The following is a 25717-nucleotide window of genomic DNA, read 5'->3' on the forward strand; positions in this document are numbered from 1 at the left end:
GAAATACAAATTTCCTCATAACTCGAGAACTAATCAAGCAAATGGAACCAAATTTGACACGTGGGTGTTTTTGGAGACAAAAATTTTTTCTATGATGAATTGGGACCCCTACCCACTTTAGGAGGGGGGGGGGCTCCTATACAAATGAAATACAAATTTCCTCATAACTCGAGAGCTAATCAAGCAAATGAAACCAAATTTGGCATGTGAAAGTTTTCGAGGGCAAGAATATTTCCTATGGTGAATTAGGACCCCTCCCAACTTTAAGAGGGGGGGCTCCTACACAAACGAAATACAAATTTCCTCATAACTCGAGAACTAATCAAGCAAATGGAACCAAATTTGGCACGTGGGTGTTTTTGGAGACAAATTTTTTTTCTATGATGAATTGGGACCCCTACCCACTTTAGGAGGGGGGGCTCCTACACAAATAAAATTGAAATTTCCTCATAACTCGAGAACTAATCAAGCAAATAGAACCAAATTTGGCATGTGGAGGTTTCTGGAGGCAAAAATATTTTCTATGGTGAATTAGGACCCCTCCCAACTTCAAGAGGGGGTGCTTCTACACAAATGAAATACAAATTTCCTCATAATTCGAGAACTAATCAAGCAAATGGAACCATATTTGGCATGTGGGTGTTTTTGGAGGCAACCATTTTTTCTATGATGAATTAGGACCCCTTACCTTTTTAAGAGGGGGGGCTCTCATACAAACGAAATACAAATTTCCTCATAACTCTAGAACTAATCAAGCAAATGGAACCAAATTTATCATGTGGGTGTTTTTGTAGGCAAGAATATTTTCTATGGTATATTTTCTATGGATTTCCCCACTTTAAGAGGGGGGGGGGCTCCTATACAAATGAAAAACAAATTTCCTAACTTGAGAACTAATCAAGTAAATGGAACCAAATTTGACATGCAAGTGGTTTTGGACGCAAGATTTTTTTCTATGGTGAATTGAGACCCCTCTCTTCTTTAGAAAGCGAGTTATGGCCCATCTCCCCTTTAAGAGGGTGGGCTTCCATACAAATGAAATGCAAATTTCCTGTTATCTCGAGAACTAATCAATCAAATTTGGCATGTGGGAGTTTTAGATGGCAGAAATGTTTTCTATGGTGAATTACGACCCCTTCTCCTTTTAAGAGGGGAGCTCCCATACAAATGAAATTCAAATTTCCTTATAACTTGAGAACTAATCAAGCAAATGGAACCAAATTTGGCAGGTGGGAGATTTTGGAGTCTTGAATTTATTTTACGATAGTTAGAGACCTCTCACCCCTGTGGTATGGGGATATGAACTCTCATACAAATAAAACAGAAATTTTTGCGAAACTCAAAAACTAATCGAACTCGAGAAATTCGAGACTCTTCCATAAAACATTAGTCAATACAAGACCACAAAAACTATCTATAGTAACACTAGATCATTCAGGACGAGACGGTCGCGAGTGTTGCCGGTGACCCGCCGTCGGAAGCGCCGCCCACTGGGGGGCTTGCAAAACTCGAGATTGTGACAAAGATCATCCGAGATTCATGATTTATGTACAACACAGGTTAATTTGTGGCAATACGAAGTTTGTCGGGTTAGCTAGTTAATCATAAATATTAGCGCAACTATGGGTACTATCACAACTATTGGATCAAAAAAATCTTATAATCATTTTCCCAGCCGTATTCCCTATTCCTGCACTGCGTAGAGTACGGGAGGATATTTTCAGCCTACTTCTGAATTCAGCCTATTTTCCTTTTCTTTCACTAAATAAATACTTAAAGAACTCGAAAAATAAGTGCACAGAATTTTAACGCTTCTAGTATGAAATAGGTAGAGACCGGTAGACCGGTGGTTCTTTATGGACGGAGGACATACGCGCCCTTGCCGTGTTTGAGCGGAAAGTGCTGCGGACGATATTTGGCGGAGTACAAACTGAAAGCGGAGAGTGGCGGAGGCGTATGAATCACGAGCTACAGGCACTGCTTGGGGAGACTCCCATCGTACATCTAGCGAAAGTTAGCAGGCTACGGTGGGCCGGACACGTCGTAAGGATGCCGGACGACAGTGCGACGAAAATAGTCCTCTTCAACAACCCCACCGGCACCAGGAACAGGGGGCCCAACGTGCACGATGGCTCGACCAGGTCGAAAGCGATTTGCGACTTCTGAGACGACTGACGTGACGAGTGGCCCAAGACGACGACGAGTGGCCCAAGACCGAGTTGAATGGAGACGAGTGCTTAAAACAGCACGAGCCACCCCGGCTCTATGCTGCTGAAGAAGAAGAAGAAGTATGAAATAGGAGAGGAAATTCGAACAGTGGAACTTTCGAAAATCCGCAAAATAATTTCGATTTGTTTTTTTCTCTTCGTAAGTAATAACGTACGTAACACTCAAGTCTCATTTTACACGTTTTTTTATGATTTTTGAATTAGCGCGGTTTTTTATGCGGATTTTTAAATTAATACGTTTTTTTTACATAATTTGTCGAATTAATGCGGTTTTATCAGGGATTTTTAAACTCGAGTGACTTTTTCGGTTATTTTTGAATTAAGGTGAAATTAGTCGTCATCGATTCTGCCAATTCCAAAAGCAGTTTTTGGCAAAAATTCTGTCCATGAAAATATATTCTCTGTGTTCAGATTGGCAAGAAGAATGCAGTATTTACATTTTCATGAACAGAATCCCGCTTTTGGGCCCAAAACCTGCTTACGGAATTGGGCTCTCCGACAAAAAGTTAATGACTGCTAGTTTCCCGTTAACGCGGGTTTTGTTTCAACAGTTTTTAAATTAACGGGGTTTTTTACGCTCTAACGCATATTTCTTCGCTCGTTTAAAATAAATCTCTTGTTTTTTTTCGCTCCCCTGCAGTTGCCCTACACCGAATGGATAAAAACTTTATAAAATATTTGTGAAGGCCTAATTGTAAAATTTCCAAAAAATAATGTAAAAGTTTTCTGCAGTGAGTAGAGTGCTGGATGACTTCGTCTATTTTCCCGACAAAGGCACGGAAAACCAGCGTTATAGCCAACTTTGATGCGAATTACATTCAACTAATAGGGGTGATAGGGGCGTAATGAGCATACGGGGCAAGATGGGCCACACGCTATGTCTAAAGGCACTTATTATTTAGCTTACATGCACCTCAGATTTCTCTTCACAGGATGTTAGTATTAATCAAAACAATTAATTTAGAGCAGGTCTTAAAATATTCTATCTTGGGTTTTTTGAAAAATTCAATTTTCAAGGTTATTTTGGGGTCATTCCCTCTCAAGTGATCATATCCGTTGTAGTTGACCACATCCGATTTCAACCAAATTTGGTATAATTGCTACGGGTTGATCAATCCCCCTTGCAGTGACGCTTCTCCATTTTTCCCAGATTTTCGAAAATACTCATTTTTCACTGCATGTCACTGCAAGGGGGATTGTTCAATCCATACAAAACTTAGAGAAATTAAATGTGGGGTCGGAATAGGCAATTATACCGAATTTGGTTGAAATCGGAGGTGGTCGATTACAAGGAATATGATCTCTTGAGAGGGGATGACCCCTAAATAACCTTGAAAATTGAATTTTTCAAAAAACTCAAGATAGAATATTTTAAGACCTTCTCTAAATTAATTGTTTTGATTAATACTAACATCCTGTGAAGAAAAATCTGAGGTGCATTTGAGTTAACTAATAACTACCTTCGGACATAGCGTGGGCCACCGTTAGTTTGGGCATATTAATCAATTCCACAAATTTCTTCAATGAACTTATTAAAAATGTTCTTATTATGCATCCCCGTGAAAACCGCATCCAAATTCATTGCCATGTCTGAGATATTGGGAAAAAACTTACCCAGACTGAATATAGCAAAAATATTATAAGAATTGCAACCCATAAAATAAGGTTTATTGCCATTTGTTATATGCTACGGGCTTTCCCACTCCATTTATGGTAACTATTACTATCTATGAATAATTATTTTGGTTACTTGGGGTAAATCTTTTGTTTTGTCGTATTATAATAATTACTTTTGGTTAGCATAGCTGCAAGGGACATAAACCATAGCTGGCAATGTATTTGTGCATAACCAATAAAAGCTCAAAAGTAATATAAACAATAAAATAACACAGCCGAGTATAATGTTGCGTAATTGTAAGCGAAAATCAACTCGAAAACAGCGGCCACAGAGCCAAAGTTGTATCTTTCATCTATCTGACCCTTTGGCCGCCATGTTGCCTAAGTTGTTCAACTGAATAACATTCGTTAAATAGAAAAAATTACGAAATAATCGCTAAATGAAATGATAATAGTCGCTATTTCTCTTGTTTTTCTAGATTACATGAGATTTTATGCTAACACTGGCTGAAATGGTAACTAAAGTGCCCATATTGCTCCATATGGTGGCCCATTATGCCCCGCATGGTTTTGGATCGTAGCAAAAAAGAATCATTTTTTAAGCATTTAAGTTTGATGGCTATTCATAGCCAAAATAATCGTCCAAAAATAAAAATCGTCCTGGTTTTTCAATTCGCTTTGAATATGACGGAGAGCATCAGCAGCAGATCAGCAGGTAACTCGGAGTAAGAAATATCGAAATATGAGCTTTGATTAAAACTATTTGCACTTTTTTGTGCAAGTTAGATAGCCCGTGCACACACCATAACGAATACTCGCATAGATTTTTGTAAACAATCGTGTTTGTTCATGGTTGACGAAAGCGAAATATTGTTTATGACGAAGTGCAGTTTCCGTATGACGAAACTGCCGCTAAACAAGAAAATTTGTTTTTGTAAAAATGTAAGTTCCGAAATATTTTATCTGTCTAAGTAAGTGTACAAGTACAGGCAAGAAGTGAAAGATTAATCTCGTTCCAAAAATTTGAGTACTTGTGGATATAATTCCTTTAAGAACTCGAAATAATGTGTGAAACGTGATTACGTATGACGAGGTGGTTCCGTCACCCTATAAATTTGTTTTTTATGTTATCGAGAAAAATATTTGAAGGGGTATGAAATGGGAAAGGCAACTAGGAAAAAGCGCCCAACATAGCTCTAGCCATCCCAAGCCCCTACCTAGTGCCTCCACGTGGCCATACCTGGAAATACTTCAATTTGTAAAATTGAGTTGCCAAGCTAGGAGGTGCGAGGTTTCAGTTCCTAACCTTTCAAATGTAGTTTTGGGCAACCATTAAACCACACGACTTTATTTTCAAGTATTATATGCTTTAAACTAATATTTTTGACAAACTAATCTGTTTTCAGAGAGCGAAATAAGGCGCTGTATCGTTGGCCAATTACAGCCTGGTTTCTGGTCTAAATGCCATTAGTTCATCCCCGAGGGTCCGGAGTATCACTTAGCCTTTACTAGCAAAGATACTCCCAACGTCTGTAAATAATTCATTATCTATGTATATGGGAAGCGTCTGGTACGGGAGGTCCACGCTTTTCTCCTTCCCCTTGATTTCAAGGAGTTTAATGGAATTAGGTATTTTTTCTGGTTCCACTTGATCCCTTGGAATTCTTTCTGCGGTACATTTGGCCTGGCCGTTGACAAGAAAAATGATTGATTCAAGTAATCGTCATTTTCCAGGATGCCTTCAAGAATTGGCTGCGTTAGTGTGAGCTTTGATTAGATTAGATTAGATTATCGAGAAAAATATTTGAAGTGAGTCAACAAAATACGTGCCGCTCCTCAACCTAGGATGCCGTCGCTGATCTTTCTGACCAGCAGGCAACTTGTATTTTGTAAGTTTTGTTACGGATTAAACAATAGTGCAAAAAAGGAGAAAATATAAAACAACACAATTAAAACATGACCGAAATTTACATACGAAAGGATACCTACGTTGACCATAATTAAATTTACCACAATAGTGCATATTATTGTGCCTACGATTATACATCATTATGGTTCGACGAGCACTCGATTCCGTTCGATAACAGTGTGTGATTTTCCAAAAACAAGCGAATAAAAAGCACTAGTTATCCGCACCACAGATTCTCTTAATTAGTCTAGCAGTTAATTAACTGCACCGCGATTTTCAACTATACCCATCGACATTCCACACTTGGGTTTGAAGTATTCACAATTCACTACTTTTCAAATCCAAATTTACTACACTGCGGTGTACCACTTCCATTCGATTCGCGATCTGTGTCAATATCCAGGTGAGACAATGAATACCGGGCACTACAATCAATCGGTTGACCCCGGTTGATCCGAGCAACGAACTTGACTCCCGTTTAGGGATCCCAGGAAAATCGAAAGCGTTGACTGTGTATGTATGTAGTGTGGGTGGTTTTCTCGGTCTGAATACGGATGGAGGATTAAATGTTCTAGATAGGCACGTGCTTCTTCTGTTCTTCGTATTCGACTTCGGAAAGTGTCTGATTTATTGAACCACGTTTTACACGTATATGTGTTGGTTAGCGAATATCACTATATCATTGCAGCTGCATAAAATCTGTGCATTTCCCAGTCGAACCTCGGATCAGGAGAAAGGCAACTAAAAGCCGGAGATGTGTAGCGGCGTCTTGACAACTGGGTTCGTCGAATGCAGCATCAATCAATAGGTTACCAATAGCTACCGGGGAGTCCATTCACAGCCTTCTATATAGGTTAGTACGAGTGGCTTTTGTTCGATCCAGAGCGTTTACAGGAAAGGTGTTTACTTGATGCCACGATGAATGAAATTTATCACAGAGTGGATCCACGTCGATTAACTAAGCCCTGCCATGCATCATGGCTTGTTGAAATTCTGCGGTACCTTTTATGGCAGTAACAGTGAAAGTGAAATTAGATCGTCACAGCTAAAATCGATACTTCGACGGTAGCCGGAGGAAGCTTAGCTCAGGGATCTTTTCCTTCTTCCGCGCGTCAATGATTGTAGATGCAGAGTGCGAAGCAAGGAAAAGTGAAACCAATCACTGCTTATGTACTGAACGGAAGGCTTTTCTTGTTCGAGGAAAACTTTCCTTCCCTATTTACTAGGTTGTCGCTCCAAACTGCCAGTGACATCAACCCTTCCACAGTATCAGTCCAAAATCTTTAACAGAGATGAATATCGTACTGTTTCTGGCCAACATGCACGAGCAAAGAACTGGGTTTAACTCAGACAACGCTACCGTTATGATGACGACGGAACGACGCGATGGTGTAGAATGAACTGAATTCGATACCGAAATATATCTGTGCAATATGCGGCTGCTGCTGGCTGGCTTTTCCGCACACGCTCATCGTCCTCGCTCTAGCGTAATAGCTTGCGAAGCAATCGGGCCAGGAATCCTGATACGGTTGTTGCCATCTTTCTCTATCCCAGTCGGCTGTCTGGCTGACTGCTACCAGCCATCCAACGCCGGACATTTTCCTGCATCAGGGGATGATGTCCCGATGCTCTGAATCGGTTGGTGCAAAGAGAGATTTCGTTCGTATACGTAGGTACGTACGCATTTATCTGCCTTCCTCCTCCACGAGTCGTCCTTATGCTTTGCTGCGACCGGACCGATGGTGGTCGGATTTTTACGGCGTGCGTACCAATCTCGTTGCTGCTGCGAGGGTGCACCGCACCTTTTATTCGTACGCTTTCCGGTGACTATCCCGCGGAGACATGCCATTCGTGTGGCTCAACAACTATTTGCTGAATGTCGTGAGGTGAAGCGTTTAGTTTGCCAAATAGTAGGAAGAATATAGGACTTAATTTTAGTACTTTTTTCAGAATGCATAATTGTGATTCGTGCAAAAATTAAGATTTTTGAATTATTCGATTTATCCTAGAGGTCCTATTTTTATTATGGAACTTATGATTGAACAGTGGTTACTTCCAATGAAGTTTCAGCAAAGAAGACAGATTTAAGCAAATCATTATTAGCACATCATTATTAGCACAGCGCAATGGAGACAAGAATTTTTTCTATGGTGAATTAAAACCCCTCTTTAGAAAGGGAATTGTGACCCCTCTCCCCTTTAAGAGGGGGGCTTCCATACAAATGAAATACAAATTTCCTCTTATCTCGAGAACTAATCAAACAAATGGAACCAAATTTGGCATGTGGGGGTTTTAGAAGGCAAGAATTTTTTTTATGAATTAGGACCCCTCCCCTGTTTAGGAGGGGGGGGGCTCCCATACAAATGAAATACAAATTTCCTCATAACTTGAGAACTAATCAAGCAAATGGAACCAAATTTGGCATGTGGGGGATTTTGGAATCTTGAATTTATTTTATGATGGTTTGAGGCACCTCACCCCTGTGGTAGCAGGATAAGGACTCATACAAACAAAACAGAAATTTGTTGTCTAATCTAATCTAATCTAATCTCACACTAACGCAGCCAATTCTGGAAGGCATCCTGGAAAATGACGATTACTTGAATCAATCATTTTTCTTGTCAACGGCCAGGCCAACTGCGCAGCATGTACCGCAGAGAGAATTCCAAGGAATCAAGTGGAACTAGAAAAAATACCTAATTCCATCAAACTCCTTGAAATCAAGGGAAGGAAGAAAGCGTGGACCTCCCGTACCAAACGCTTCCCATATACATAGATAATGATTTATTTACAGTCGTTGGGAGTATCTTTGCTAATAAGGGTTAAGTGATACTCCGGACCCTCAGGGATGAACTAATGGCATTTAGACCAGAAGCCAGGCTGCAATTGGCCAAGGATATAGCGCCTTATTTCGCTCTCTGAAAATAGATTAGTTTACCAAAAAATTAGTATAAATCATATAATACTTGAAATTAAAGTCGTGTGGTTTAATGGTTGCCTAAAACTACATTTGTAAGGTTAGGAACTGAAAACCGCACGACCCCGCACCTCCTAGCTTGGCTACTCAATTACACAAATTGAAGTATTTCCAGGTATGGCCACGTGGAGGCGCTAGGTAGGGGCTTGGGATGGCTAGAGCTATGTTGGGCGCTTCTTCCTAGTTGCCTTCCCCATTTCATACCCCAAACAAAACAGAAATTTGTTGTAACTCAAAAACTAATTGAACTCGAGAAATTCGAGACTCTTTCATAAAATATTAGTCAATAACAAGACCACAAAAACTATCTATAGTAACACTAGATCATTCAGGGTGCGACGGCCGCGAGTGTTGCCGGCGATCTGCCGTCGGAAGCACCGGCCACTGACCCCCCCCCCCCCCGCAGAAATCACCACCGTCTAGGTTTATTTGTTTTCCTAGGTCTACTGACCTCTATTACTTTCCTTCAGTTGGGTCCGAACGAGCGGATCACCCCTGCGAAACGGTACTTTCCACTAAAAAGTTTTCCGTGAAATGGTACATTCCGGTTTTTCGCGAAATGGTATTCGGCGAAATGTTGTACAATCACGGCGAATATTGCTCTTCCGCTTTCTGACTAAGCAATTAGGAGAGTTGTTTTCTACTTTACAGTGAGGAAAAATTGCAAATTTGTATATTAAACTACCCATCCCAGGTAACCAATAAGCATTAACATAAGCAGCAAATCAGCATATCTGGCATTTTATACTGCACGTTGTTGTATATTAGCTTTTTATTTATTTTTTTTAGCTGCAAATTAGCATTGTCACCAGTATAAGAAGGTTAGCAGTAAAGTAGCTGTATATTTTGCCAAAATAGCATTTAAGTAGCATTTAAGGAGACTTAAATGCTTACTGGCATGCATTTGAATAGCATTGGTGATGCTTATTGGTTACCTGGGATGCTTTCATAGTTACGTAATTGCCAAAATGAATCTAACTGCCATCTAAGGTTGAACTCCTCAGTAACTTGCAAAACTCGAGATTGTGACAAAGATCATCCGAGATCCGTGATTTATGTACAACACAGTTTAGTTTATGGCAATACGAAGTTTGTCGGGTCAGCTAGTAACGTAATAAGTGTTCTTCGCAGTAAGTTTCAAAAGTCTTACTAAATATAATTAAGTAATGATGCGAATATTTTTAAATAGTTGCAAAAAAGTATTGTAGTCACATAATTAGCATGTTGTGAATCTTGTGGATCAATCTCAAAACCTCGATTCTGTAGTCTACGCTTCACGCCGTCGATAATCATAGTAGTTGAGCTATAACACAGGAACAGAAAAACGCTGTCGTAAAATTTTCATTTTCATAATAATAGATATTGCAGTTTTATAGACATTTTAAGTAAGAATTTTCAAGAAGAAGTAATTTGCAGGCAACACAAACGGACCTATTAAACTATTTCGAATATCGAGCAATTTGCAAAACGATGTTAAGGTAAATAAAGCATCTTTTTAAACTGCAGTAAGTGAAGTAATTTTAATGAAGGCTTCCTCGAGTGCTCATTGTTAGACTGATAAAATCAGACTAAACGAGAAATCAAATTGAAAAAACAACTACCTAAAAGAAGAATATAACCAATTCAAATATGGATTAGGACTCAACCGAAACACCTTATTACTTCAAAGCAGTTTTGCAAATTTTATTAAGACTAGTTTAGGTTTTGATTCAGAAATTATGCACAGAAATAGGGTATACATGTACATAAATTGCTTTATAAATTGATTTAATGCAGAAATTATACATAATGAGTGTTGACTAGGGCTGTCCCAACCTAGTTTTCTCTAATTTCGGTGAAAAACACTTTTTTGATGAGATAATCTAGCGTCACTATTACGGAGATAACCGGAATGTATGACCAAAAACGCCTAAATGTACGTCTAACGCTACGTAACTGCATGAGACGCAACTATGTTACTAATGCGTGTCGTGACTGCAATCTGGCATAATTAGTTTGAGTCTTCGCGTATTGCGATTCTTACCACGAAAATATGGCATCCTGTCAGGGACCTGGTTTTGGCCACAGACGAAATAAGGCGCTTATAATATTAGAAGTTAACAGGTGGCAACTAAAATTTTGGATTTTTTTCGAGGGCCCAATGCACAACAACACACAATGGACAATGCATCTTTAATTTCAGGAAATCAGATATACTTCAAATATCCTTGTCTTTAGAAATAAATTCCAAAATTTTAGTTGCCACCCGTTAGATGTAAGAACAAGTAATAAACACGACGTAATATATTTTTGAAAATGTAATTTCACAAAACAATAGTACGAAAAATTTCCAATACATCAGCAATTCGATAAAAAATACTTTCAAAATATAACAGCGCTTTGATAAAAAATTTGAATAGGAAAAAGACGGGTTTTTTGGGCAATTTTCTTTGAAAATGGGAAAATAATTTCAAACCTAATATTTCCGGATACATTAGCAAAGAATATAAGAGAATTTGACGTTCAGCGTACTTCAAAAATTTTCACATCTCATGAATCAGGCATCGTACGGCAAACATTTTTGTTATGAAAAATTCCACAAAATTTTCCGCAGAGATGAAAACTTTAAAAAATCGCAAAAACTACATTTTACCTTATAAAATATGCTTAAAACATTTTTTCCGTGTTCACCGATTTTCAGTCTTTTGATGGAGGAAACTTCACAAAAATTTTTCTTTTGTTCCTGTATTACGGCCAAACATCTAACGATTAACAACGGCACATGAACGCCGTTCTGAAGCCATTACGAAACTTTGTCATGCAAGCACTAGGCAAAAGCCCTTTTCTTGGAAGTCAATTATAGTATTTCCTCTGGAAGGTGGGCCAGCAAAAAAATATTATTTATACCGAGATTCTAAACAAACTTTCGATAAAAAGCTCCTGTTGCTATCCCGAAGATGCAGCTAATTTTATTCGAATCCACAAAAACAAGAAACGCAAAGAAGAAGAAAAGCGATACAAAGTGCGATTGTTTTAGAAACAACCAATACACATTCACGTACTCATGATTGAAGAAATAATCGCAATTGTGGACTTTCCCTTTTTCTCCGATTGATTACAGCCAAACGGTTTATTAGGCTGATCATCTTCTGGAGGGGCTCGTTTTTTTTGCGTTCTTTCTACGCGACCTTGGTTGTAAGAAAAAAAAAACGCATCCCACCCGTAGTTTCGGAAGCTGCTGCAGTCACAAACAGCCAGCATCCAGCCAACCTTTGCTATCGGACCAATGAACAGCAACTGCGACATAATGGCCATATTGATGCTGCAGCATTAGGGAAACCGGATCCGCACTGATGGGCGTATCCTCTCGTGTTCTCTCGGTGGTGTCATTTATTATGTCTGTTTTCGGGTAACGCCCTTCCGACAGGATTCGCTAGGATGCTCGCGCGAACGAGAGAAAAGGAAACGCTAGAGAGAACGTCGGACAAATATTCTCTTGGGCTGATTTCGTCAATGAATAGGTAAACGCATGTCAATAAAGTATGGAATTGGAACATCGTTCCCAACTAAAGAAGTGATGCCATATTTTTGAATTAACGTTTTGGTTATTTTAGGTATACATATTGAGTATCAGTTGATATCAATTGAAATGTATTGAATTATTACATAAAAATTATATAATATGTAAGTGTAATACTGTAATGAAATGCTCTGAAAGACTAACCAGTTGGAAACACTTGAATCTTGAAAGACCGAGTGTTTTTTGTGTGATTCTTTGTTTCGAATTAAATAATAGCATCAAATCAAATTATGAGCCATATTACTCCAGATTTGAAGTTCAACTTTGACTAGCAAAATCTACCAACACAAAAGATAGATTGTTTGCAAAACATGAACCCACATAGCGTATATCAACCTTTTCCGCAGAAGAATTCAGTAATTTTTGAGCTATAACTGAACTGAACGCAAATTCTTGGTGGAACCGTACTATCACATATCGTATTATTTACATGCGAATTTTAAGAAACTAAGAAAATGAAAGTATGATGTCCCTAATCAAACTGTAGAGAAGCCGTGTGCGACTGGTTTCTCCTCAAAGGTGAGAGAGAACTCGCTCACCGATTTCAGAACAAAATCATACTTCATGATATTATTCACAACCGGTATGCTATCGACTACGTCAGCCAGCATTCCCCGAATCCGATCAGGCAAAAACGATACAAGCTCGAGTGAATCAAGGGATCTACATTAGGTACGTAATTATCCCTACTGGCGAGTACCTTCGACAGATGATTCGTCAAACATCATTTGCATGAAATCGATTAGAACAACCATTTTTTGTGGCTGCTAGCAAACGGATCACAATGTGCCTAATTTGCGTTCAATACTCAATGATGGATGCTTTCCCAAGCAACTTGTCTGATACTTGTCCATGACAATTTCGACCAGTATCGATATTTTTCTTTTTTCATACTTTTGCATACAAAAAACTACTTCTGCATGCTTTTTCCAACCCATAAACTACTAATCTATTCCTGTTTGAGCCCGAATAAAAAAGAACTGTAAAAGCAATAGTTAAGCATTATAAGCAAAGAAAAGCCTAGATGCTACATTACATGCTAGGTGCTGTTAAAGTACAGGACAACTGCGGGACTAGTGCTACGATCCTATTGACTCTAACAGCCTCTCCCAGCTGGGATTCGAACATACGACGACTGGCTTATGAGACCAGCATTGCACTTCAATGCCAACAGGCCATTATAAACTGAGCATTATAAAAAAAGAACACAGACAATTGGAAGGCTTGATGAAATAGCTAAAATCATAGGAATTTTTGTTTTAGGTTTTTACTAGCTAATATCCGGCTTATGCTGCTGGGACTCAAGAACTAATACAGGTCACAGATGCTATCTCATTACATAGATGAGTAACAAAGGGATGGTAACTAACCCAGGAGGGAACCTGATAGCATGCTTACGAAGGAGGGGGCTGCTTCGAACTCTGGCGTCTAAACTCCATTATAGAAACGACCGATCATCGTCCTCGTACCAGTGCGGAATGAGGATCCTCCGACGAGACAGGGAGTTGGTGCCGCAAGTCTTGCAAGTCGACACCATCAAAACAATACGCAATGAAGAACAAAGAAATGCGGACTGAAACCTTCAGAATAGACCAACCAACGTGACGAAAATGAAAGTCGGGACACGGAAGTACCGATTTCTGAAATTCTTAGGGAACACTCGCATGCTCAAATGCTTATTGAAAAGTCACTGGTTCGACGCCGTATCGCTGATGCAGGTATGCAGGCCCAATCAGAGAATCATGGCGACGAAGAAACCCATTCTGTTGATGTGACAAATCTGAAACAGGAACCTAGTAACAATACGAGAAGCTAAAGACGCCACGAATCAAAACTCCCTTTCGCTGCATGGGCATTACAAAAGATTGAACGCTGTATACAAGAGAACCGAACGGGAATGCTTATTAGACGACACCTGCAGAAAATCCAGCGTAATTTGAAGACGAAACCAAAAACTTTCTGGATGTATAACCATCAACCGAGAGGTTGCTTCGGAACCCCAGTATGTCTGCCATCTCTTTGTCGATAAATTCGCACAAAGCTTTTGCAACAAAACCTTCCCGGACGTCCAGGTTACTCAGTCTGCTTTCAATATTCCACTAATGACTGGAAATACTAGGCCGACCTAGATGGGCCTCTCCGCTTCGTGTTTGGTCTATCTATCTCAAGCGGGGTATTTCCGCTTGCATGGAAAGCCGCCCACATGATTTCTGAGTATAAAAAAGGGGATCGGAAAGATGTCAAAGATTACCGAGGAATCTATGGTTCTAGGCGATTATTGAAGCACTCAAAATTCACGTTTTTGCAGAAGATTGCAAATCTCTAGGAGCTTTACATGCTTTGCCTACAACATTGTATTTTTGTAAAACGCAAATAAAAAAAAAATCAAGCATGAAAAACCAATTTTTAAAGAAATTTTAAAGAATATGCCCTATAGTTCAGCACTCGATAAAGATAGAAATTTTATTTCTTCAGCAAAGTTGCTTGTTTTTACACTATTTACAACTTTGCCGAAGAAACTATGTATATATTTCCTAACACAAAAAAGTTATTTTTTTTTATTTTCATTATAGTGAGCAATGACTAACTTTTGACAGTTTTAGATTAAGGGGGATATTCATACGAACAAAAGTGCTGAAGACCATAAATAATAAAATGAAAACAAAAAACACTACGAAAAAAGTTCCACTTTTCGCCCTTTTGGACTATTGTGCACTGCTGTCACACTGGATCAGCTACCAGAACTTGCGCGGGCAAGTTCGAACGTACGAACGTATGAAGTACAAACAAAAATCGACGAAATCTTCCTAAGCACAGCTGACTGCATGTATGACGTTATAATTCTAACCCAAACATGCCTAGACTACTTTTCGCTGTATATATACCGCCGGACAAAAGTAACGATGTGGCAATTATTCAAGCGTACACAGCCTCTGTGCGAGAACCTTTGGGGAATAGTTCGGTTCGCTTGGACCATGGAAAACGGTGTGATACAGTCATAATTCTGCGCAACTTTCAGTCGCCAATGCAGCATTGATCGACGGCATGGACTATTTGAACCCATATCAGGTCAATACACCGCACAATCATCTCGGTCGTCTGCTTGATTTGCTGTTTACTAGTGATATCAATTTGCTAGTTGAAAGGTCCGTCGTACCATTAACACAACCGGACTTGCACCACCCTCCCCTGCTTGTTTCGCTCCCAGCAACTGACTGCCAAAAGGCCGTTCAAGAGTCTGGAAATTAAATGAAAAGAAAACGTATCCAATTTAATTCTACTATATTTTATTCTTGGCAGATACGTATTTCGCCTACGACTTGCAGGCTTCCTCAGTGTCTGTTTTCGAACTAGGAAGCCTTCAAGTTGTAGGCGAAATACGTATCTGTCAATGATAAAATATACATAGTAGAATTAAATTGGATAAGTTTTCTTTTTATTTAATTTCCAGGTTTCGTATTCTACTAAGACGCTCCGAAAACTTCAGTCGTTCAAGAGTGTTGTTCCTGTAATAGGTGAGTTAAATTAATTTTGACGCTTTTTCTGCACATCTTTGCAATATTGATTGGTCCAGATTATTCGAAGCTGAATCTGTTGATACCATGACCGTATGCTTTTAAGATACCGTGCTTATGGATAAATTTCAATTTGCCTTTTGTGAGACCCGCTTCCTCTCCTGCGTGGGGTGGAGCACACATTTGTTACGTCGTTTGAAGCGTGTGCATAATAAATTACAACGTAAGCATCGTCGATGACGTACTTTTCAAACTAAACACGAATTTAAGCGCGCCAGTGAAGATTACAGTCATTGGGCGTTCAATCAAACAGACCTACATAGAAATGAAAGAGTTTGGAACGTTTGTGAATTCGAAACGAAAATGCTTTTGGATTCCCCTGGAAGTCTACTGTGATGGTACTGAGTCAACCACTGAATCTAATTTATCTGCTGCACCCAAATTATTCGAAATAATTGTGAGTGCCGCATTAACCGCATCGAAAAACATCTTACAACTAGGCGCCTTTCAATACTTTGTCACATGGCTACGCTCGTATTTGTCCGACAGGGTTCTGCAAGTGAAAGTCGGGCCAACACTATCGTCTCCGTTCACAAATAAATCTGGTGTACCCCAAGGCAGTAACTTGGGACCACTTTTGTTTATTTTATTCTTTTTCATTTATTCGACGCTGACTCTGCTCTTGCAAAAATCTGTGAATACAGAGCCTCCACGCACCATCTGCAAAGTTACTATCGTAAAAAGCTATGGAAAATCGTGGAAGAAAATCAGACACATTAAGGTTATGATATATGGTAAATGGTACGCAGTGCCGGCACGCAGTGCGGTGTCGAGAGAAATCAGAATCCAAGAGAAATCTCTACCAAAGGAAAATCCCATCCGTATGGAAATCTGATTTTAGCTTGTGAAAAGTCATTTAAAGAAACAAATAAGAAGCATTTAAAACCTCAACAAGCATCAACAGGTTGCTAGCAGAACTTGCTTCTCGATCTTGATTATAATCAACAAGAGCATCAGCAAGCTGTCAAAACATATGTACGTCTAAGGACATTCAAGCCTCAATTAAATGTAACAGACACCAATCATTTTCTTTCTTGTAGCATATTTCGCCCTACTTCGTGTACAACCACTACCGTCAATTGGCGAGAATTGCAACATTGCACCAATTGCGTACGAAATTCGTTTCTCCCAACCCGCGTGGTAACATTAAACTTCTATGAGAATGATCACGGCTTTAAAACAACAACTGTAATCAGTCATCATCAACACAAAACAATCACTCAGCGGCCAACATAATTACCGCACTTCGATTCACCCAATCGAACGGTACCGAATTCGGGCTAACAAGTAGGTTGTTTATGGCAAATCCCTCTCCAGCAACAACAAACCGGGACGGTGTCATTCATTCATTATCTCATCATCTCGCCGTCAAACATATTCAGATTCGACGGCCTTTGTGTAGGATGTACTCACTTTCACTCGGATGCGGCCAGAGCGTCGGCAGTTTCCTACCTCCTGAATGCGCACGTGTGCCACACACAGTACTTTGGTCGTTTGCACGGATGTTGTGCTGCTCGAAAGGATTACAGCTGGTAACGGTACAACCGAACGCGCCACTGTGCGTACACTTCATAGAGCAATAGAGCTACAAATAATCTCTTCGACTTTTGTATGGTATCGTCATCTTAAATAGAGGGTTTTCGGACATTTCAGGGGTGAAATTGATACGATTTCACCTTTCTGCCGGAACGGATATGCTTTTTTCTTGGCAGGGGTTTCTCTATCAATCTGCGAAGTGTGACGAAGGTGAGGGGGCAACTAATTAAAACTTGTTAGCTAGCTAGGGAGCTAGCGCTGGGCGGGTGAGTCAAATTTGCGCTCAGATTTTCATCGTTCACCTCGACAGGAAGCAAGATTGGGAAACCTTAAATTGAACGAATTTTTATCGGGGATTGTAATCGAAAAAGTTTGCCTCAAAATGTTCCGTTCCGCCAAGGTCGTCGTGTGGCTTTGATTCGCCTGCAATTATAAGTTCAATCGAGATAAAGATCAAGCCGTACTGGATCAACTTTTGGGATATACACTTCCACAAAACAAATCAAAATAAATAAATCGAAGGAATAAGCATAAATTAGTTTTTGAGCATCCAAGCAAGATTGCTGAATTTACCATCACTATCATAGTAGAAAGAGGCTTAAGTATAAAACATCAAAACATTAACTACAAACAATAATAAAACCTCTCTATTGTTCACATTTTATCCTGCCGTCAAGTCAAGGCAAGGCCTAATTGAAGTATTAAATGTTTTTATTTCTGACGACCATTTATACGGGGCGGCATAAGAGATGCAGACAAATTCTTGCATTGTAAAATGCAACCAACTGAATGAATCGAAGCGAACTTAATCCGAAAATAATTACCCTCAATTTAGGTGGATGTACGGCTGCGCATATAATCTTTAATTTGGTTACCCCATTTCAGAGGACAAGATTTGCCCGAGTACCTACAGTTATTACACTGCTCTGCAACTCGATTGAAATTTTATAGAATGGTTGAATTTTCAAAGAGAGTTGTTTTCAATATATTCGGATTACGTTCAGCGGCTTGTAAGATATGAAAGGTTGAGAATAATCTAATTTTTTCACAACAAAATCGTATCCTGAAATTTTTATCAATAAAAGACTAAAAATTAACAAATAAGGAAAAAAATATTTCAGAAATTTTAGAAAAAAATATTTTAGAAACGATGGGAAATGAGGGGCTAAAAAAGCTAACAAAAAGAAAATGTTCATTATGGGGCTAAACTTAAAACATTTTATAATACCCTTATAGCGAAAAATTGTTGATGAATTCAAGGAAGTCATAACTGCGTGACAGAAGACAGAGATTATTAGGTATGGGGTGATTACTAATTTAGTACCTCTAATTTTCAGGGCCCCCATTTTGGCACACTAAACATCTGCTGACATACAACATCCCAACTACAAAACCAAAATCCTCATTTTTTCCATATTATTAAATAATAAATCCACAGTTGTAGACCGGTGTTGAATGTAACCGTATGGAAGGTGCGCAACATGCTTGTTTCACTCTGCCCTAATTCCCGATTAAATTTTTGATCTGCCAGCATAGCACACGCATGGAAAAATGTACCACCGGTCCCCGCATCAGGACAACAGCGCGCCGTAGCGGTAGGGGTGAGCCTGCTAAATGTTTCGCATCAATTAATTAGGATTATGTCCCATTCATCATCATAGTAGTAGCAGTGGTGCATCCAGGTACCGAAAATTGCACGATTTCCTCCCTCTCCCTGCTCGATATTTCCCAATAGACCAGCTACGGTATAGATGACCGAGTTGATCATTATAATTGAAAATGTTTGACGAGATGATTAAGTTCGAGCCCACGCTGCGGCAAGCGGACAGGTACCTTCATGTAGGGCAAAAGATATTGGGCAAATTTACACATTGCTATCTTCGGCGAGAAGAAGGGGGATGCTGCTGACTACTGCCAAGTCCTCACACTGAACGACCAGTATTCATACTGTTGTTGTCAGCCGGTTTGGCATATCCGTATCAAATCTTGTTCTCACCTGATGTGATATTTGATAGGCAGATGATACATTTTCCAAGACAGCACGTGCCCGAGCAGCAGGCTGACTAATAGGGCACGTGTTTTGTTGCTTCAATCTGAGAAACATTACAAATCGCACCTTCCAAAAATAAAATTTTTATTATGTGAAAAATCTCCTGCGCTGCATTGTAATTTCTACGGTTGAGAAATTTAGGTCTTTTTCTTTGTGCAAGTACACATCAAAGCGAAAGGATCGAGTAATCTTTCCTAAATTTAAAGTTTACTCCATATCTGTCCCTTTGATATCAAAAACAGTCTTCGGCCGGAAAAGCATGCCAAAATTGTGCAACGGACCATCCTACCGCAGAAACAGAGGGAACCAGAACAGGTGTTCGATTTTCCCAATGCCGAAAAATGTTCTTACTGAAGCAGATAGACGACGTAGCTTGATATAGCGGCAATCTTGATTGATTCAAAGCACTGAATTGATAAGACTTTTTCCGTTCGATTGTTCTCTTACAAAGAGAATAGATCTGCGTTTGCTTCACATTTCCTCTGTATTCAACCAATTTTGCGAATGCATTGTGAATTTCATGCTTCTGCGCGCTTTGTTGTCTCAACATCAAAGAAAGAAATGACAACATTTCTGGCTTTTCATAGATGCGATTTTTTTGGCAATCCTAAGAATGCATTTCTATGGAACAGAGGAAATGTGCAATTTTATTTGCAAACCCTTCTGCTGCAATGTTTGCCGGAATATGTCGTTACATACAGCAATCATTCGGAAAAATAATACGATTTTTGATATCAGTATTCTTAGTTACAACAATTGGTCGATGTTGAATCAGACCGGACCAAGTCGCAAAATTTGAAAAAAAAAAAATGAGTTACAGTGAGTGACAGTAAACGATCAAGAAATTTCTAAGCTACATTTTACTCTAATCAGAATACATAAATGTTGCAAACAGCCAGAGCTATGAGATGATTTCAAACGGTTGAGAACTATAAACTAGCAGCAAATTTTGTGTCCATGCCCGCCGGTCCGGCAGAACAAAGGGATGAAATCAGAGATTTCCACTGCTGACGGTTACTCGCCATGTTCTCGTCTACAGCCCGGACGGATGTCGTTGGCTAAGCTCCGTCGCTATGAGTCTCTAGGTCTGCCTCTTCTACGCTGTTTTTGTGGATTCCAGTCGAGTGCTTCTCTGCAGATCTCGTTCGCTCCTTTCCTCAAGGTGTGTCCGATCCACTTCCACCTACGTTCACGAATTTCTGTTGCTATCGCTCGTTGATGACATCGACGATGGAGTTCCTCGTTGGATATCCAGTTGTCAGACCACCAGGCACGAACCGGTTAATGAATACCTGCAGTTTTTGCGTTATTTCCACTGAGACGCACCACGTTTCGCAGGCATACAGCAGTACGGATTTAACGCTTGAATTGACCTGCAAAGGCACCCTGGCTTTCCTGATCCGTGTGGTTATATCAATCTTGGTACCACCATCGGGTTTTGTCTGGCTACCAAGATATTGAAAGGCGTCTACCTGCTGAACTTGTTGTCCTGCTACTGTGAAGTTGGTACAATTGTCAGCGTATTTGTTAGCTTCCGCTAAATTTATGTACCGCTAAATAAACCGCAAACTTTTTTGGTAAAAGGAAAATTTTTCAGAAATATCGCACAGGCTTAGGCCAAAGGATTCCAAATTCCAAACTTTTGTACGTACTTTACCAGCTGAGAGCCGGGTTGGCGCTTGCCGTATCAAGAATTGCTCTCCATTGTACTCCTGGGTCCTGGGCTACTCGTCACAATTGGTAACGCGTCTCGGCACACGCAAGTTGGCTTCAACCTGGTCAAGCCATCTAGCACGTTGGGCCCCTCTATTCCTGGTGCCGGTGGGGCTCTTGAGGAGAACGGATTTCACTGCACAGACGTCCGGTATCCTTACGGTCCACCGTAGTCTCCCAACTTTCGCCAGGTGTACGGTGGGAATCTCTCCAAGTAGTGTCACTCTCTGCTATCCGTTTGTGCTCCGCCAAAAATAGTCCACAACACCTTTCGTTCAAATACGGCAAGTGCACTTCTGTAAGCAAAGTTACTGTATCAAGTCCGTAGAGGGCCTCTTTGGTACGCGGACTCAAATAAATCAATATTTAAAAATTCGAGGCCTTCGACATTCACAGAAAACTTCAAGGGAGATTTTTCGATTTCTCGGAAATGACTTGTTTTATTAATAAAGTATTGGCGCAAGTATCAGTGCAATAAAGTTTTCACAAAACCAAGGAAAATTAATGTATGTAACTTTTTATAAGCAATCCAGAGAAAATGTTATTTGGAAAGCTTTCACAAAAATTTTCACAGCGATGGAAAACTCCAATGAAAAATCGAGAAATCTATGTCTTGCGACATGGAGATATTTATTTATCCTTTTTAATGTGCTATAACATGGTAAGCGATAATGCTCATTAAAAATTTTGTCTGCAGTTTTTTCACGGAATTAATTCATGTACTTTTTCTTAGACTTTTGCAACAATGATTTTCTTTTATTGCCAAAATTAGCTCTGATCAAATAATGCCAAATCTACAGTGCTAGCAAATTTAGCGGTTAGCGGTGTGCGTTAGCTTCCGCTAAGTTTTTGGTTGATCTAGCGGTTAGCGGTTATCGAAGCTAACGTTTTTATTTGGCGGATTAGCTGTTAGCGAAACTAAAATTTCGGTTAGCGGTACCCACCTCTGGAAAGAGCAAAGGTCCCAGATTGCTCCCTTGTGGGACACCAGATCGATCACAAAATGGACTTGAATGTGCGTTTCCTAGCGTCACAGAAAGACGCCGGTTAGATAGATATGACCTTAGCCAGTCTAGAAAGTTAGACACCGCGCCCATGTGCTTTACTTTGACCAACAGCAAATCATGATCCACATGTTCAAATGCCGCCTTCAGGTCTGCGTGAACAGTATTTAGACCAAACTCGTGTTTTTAGTCTTTGACCTTGAAATGCGGTCAGGCATTAATATTAATATTTTTTGAAACGGTAGTTCTACAATTGATGGGAGGACGGTAGGGGAAAGTAATGAAATTTTTTTTGAAGTGGTGGGGAAAAAGCAGGAAGGTAGGGGGGGGGGGGGGGGGTTATTGGTAGCTACGCTTAACAAGTTGTCGTTATGACTCCTACCTTTTGCCCAACGCTGGAAGGTGCATGGGTCAAACCAACCTCTAATCTAAGATTATAACCGGATTCGAACCCACAACACCCGCCAAGACATGTGACTCGCTGGTGACCCTTTGAACCATAGAGGCGCTGGACAAAAGAAGATTGCGCAACCCCCCTTATTAAGTTAGTGACATGGGCTGGGTTATTTTTAGATACAAATTGTTCCTCTTCCTCCGTCATCTGTAGAAACCACCGACCGAGAAGTTTTAATCTAACCTTGTTTTTACTGGCGGGACGACGGCACTATGCAGGCCTTTGCGACTTACAAGGTACTGCGTGTGACACTGTTCATCTGTCAGCGTGTTTGCCGCGATTCTCAGCGCAAGTTTTTGGAGAAAGGCTCCGTTCCTATGAAATAGACCAAATACCAGCGAGCCACATGCCCTGGCGGATGTCGTGGGTTCGAAACAGCAAAAATTCATTTCATTTTTTTATTTTGAAGAAACAAAGCTATAGGATAGGATGCTGTAGGCGGGCTTCATGGGGGCTCGCGCAGCTACGGACCAAATTTTACGCATCCGACAGATCTTGCACCCCAAGTATCATATCTCTATTTGATTTCAAAGCAGCATATAATACAGTCGATCGAAACCAGCTATGGGAGATAATGCACGAACACGGTTTCCCGGATAAACTGACGCGACTGATCAGAGTTACTTTGGATACAGTAATGTATTTCGAGCGCATCTCTGGGACACTCTCGTGTTCCTTCGGGACGCGGCGAGGGTTGAGACAAGATGACGGCTTATCCTGGATGATGAGCTCGTGTATCTGGGATCGCTGGTGATAGCGGACAACACTAGAGTAAGGAGATCCAGCAGCGCATTCAGGGGGGAAATCGGGCTTAAACGCTACGTCCAACAGGCAAATACGCGCCCTTGCCGTGTACTGCGGACGATATTCGGCGGAGTGCAAATTGCGTCTTAAGGTCGTGCTGGACGACAGAACGACGGAAGCAGTTCTCTTCAGCAACATCGAGATGGCTCGAAAGTGACTAACGACCTCGGCGATGACTGGCAAATTGACGACGAGTAGCCAGTTTTTGAATGACTGCTGAACTACGTTAAGGTACGGAATAAAGTTTCCCGGCAAGTTATTCAATTTATGTTATCGTTGAGTTTCTGTCAGTTGAAGTGATGAGAACCGACTAGCACAGCGTTAACAGACAATTTATTTACGTTCTGAAAACGTGTTAAAAATTACTGAACAATAAACATAAACATAATTTCTATTTTAAATGACAAATAAAGAGGTTTGTTTTACCAATGAATGGAGTGGATTAAATCGGGCTTTTAAAGATGCTAAAAACAAGTGAAAATTTGTTCAAAGACGGACTAGAATTTTTATAACCTGCAAGGTTGAAGCTTAAATAAGTATCTTTACATTTTTTTAGTTGAAGAAATGCTAATTGAAAAACCATATAAAAACTTCAGTCATATAATTGTGAACAAAATTTACTGTAAACGAAAATGACGTAAATCTAATTGAAAATTTGTTTAACGAATGTCCAAAGTAGTCCCTACAATATCGAACAGTAGAAGATTTCGAAAGTAAAAGTTGCAACGTAATGAGAGGAAAAAGCATACCTGGGACAGCACGTTATTCCTGACTGTGCAAACTTATCAAGTCCCTGTATAATGGTAGAAAGTTTTGATAACTGTAAGGACCCATTTTTTTCAAATTATCTATTGTGACTTTATAGGGAGAAGTCCCCAGCGCTGCATAGTACCCACTACCGGAAATTTTATATCATTAATATTCATATTCTTCCTGGAAAAAAGATTTTAATATGGATTTGGCTCAAAATCCTACCTATTAGCCTGTAAAATCAATTCAGATTTCAATTTCGAGATGTCAATGTATTGATATACAAAGCTCAATACTTAATATGATATTTTCAAACCATATGATGTATTTGCCTTCAGAAAAGTGTAACTGAATGATGAAAATATTAATTTGCTTTTAGTTTATGGTGGGAAGCATAAAATAAGTCAAGTGATGCCATATCGGGTTGATTCGGGTTGAGTGTAATTCAAAATTTGGCGCAAATTATGATTAGATACAAGATAGAAAAGATAGACCCAGTCAGAATCGCCTTCTCTCGATTCCAATATTGCACAAAACTATACCGTGTACTATACATTAAATATTGAGTACTATTTTCACGCATGCAATGACTCTTCGCTAGATAGCAAAGTTTATAACGTTCGGAGATGAATTTAAAATATACCAGGTATTTGAAGAAAGACACAAATAGAAAGAACCATAAAAGAATGAAAAGATGAAAGCTATGTACGTATGCCACAGTATGTATCATTACAATTCTACAAAATTTCTATCACAGCATTACTTTTCGCATTTCGATTCCGAAGAAAGTGCAGACGACACGTGCGGAAATCTTTCGCGGCGCTACTTACCATCGACCGCCGTCAGTGAGGTGTAGGAGCGAACATCATCGTCGTCCGCTTCCGGATCTCCAGTTGCTGTCGGTGATCCCGTATCGGAGGAACCGTAGTATTTAATGTCGTAGGTGTGGGTTTGTGCGATGTGGCACGTGGGTGGATGATTAATTATAATTGGGCCAACAAAACAGAAAGCAATTAACGGACATGAAATTAGCAAAAGCGATGCATGAAATTAGGCGGCATTTTAACTGATGAGTGGGAGCAGAAGGCATGAATTGGCTCAAAAACGAATTACCAAGCAATTATCTACAGCCGAATAAAAAAACAAATCCTAGAGCATTCGCTGACATTTCAAACTGATTGCGAGTTTTTTTTTTTTGGTTTTTCGATTCGTCGAACAATACATTTCCTCATTAAAACATACATTAAGTGGAATTAGAACCCAACAGTCAGATTGGAAAAAATAAAAACAACATCTTGCCCCTACACTTACCCGTCACTGTGATATACTGCGGTGCTCCATCGTTTGGGCTTTGAGCTTGAACGACAGCAACCTGTGCTGTGACATGCTGTTGACCGTTGCCATTTGCAGTGGTCGCACCGGATTCACCGTCAGAGGCGGTCAGTTGAAGGCCAATTTTGCTATCTTCTGTTGGCGATTCGGAGTCTTCAATCGGTACAATGTCGATGACTGTTCCGTTCGGATGGATGACGATCTTTTTC

General features: G+C 39.9%; 1 protein-coding gene across 1 annotated transcript in view; it reads right to left on the bottom strand.

Moving 5' to 3' along the window:
- LOC128745606 (DNA-binding protein RFX2) overlaps positions 1–25717 on the bottom strand; it is a 63163-nt gene that overhangs the window by 26173 nt on the left and 11273 nt on the right. Inside the window, exon 3 of the mRNA XM_053842685.1 lies at positions 25488–25716. Within this exon, the coding sequence (XP_053698660.1) occupies positions 25488–25716 (229 nt within the window). The remainder of the gene's footprint in view (positions 1–25487; position 25717) is intronic.

This window comes from Sabethes cyaneus, chromosome 1, assembly GCF_943734655.1.
Source record: "Sabethes cyaneus chromosome 1, idSabCyanKW18_F2, whole genome shotgun sequence".
NCBI classification, from domain to species: Eukaryota; Metazoa; Arthropoda; class Insecta; order Diptera; family Culicidae; genus Sabethes; species Sabethes cyaneus.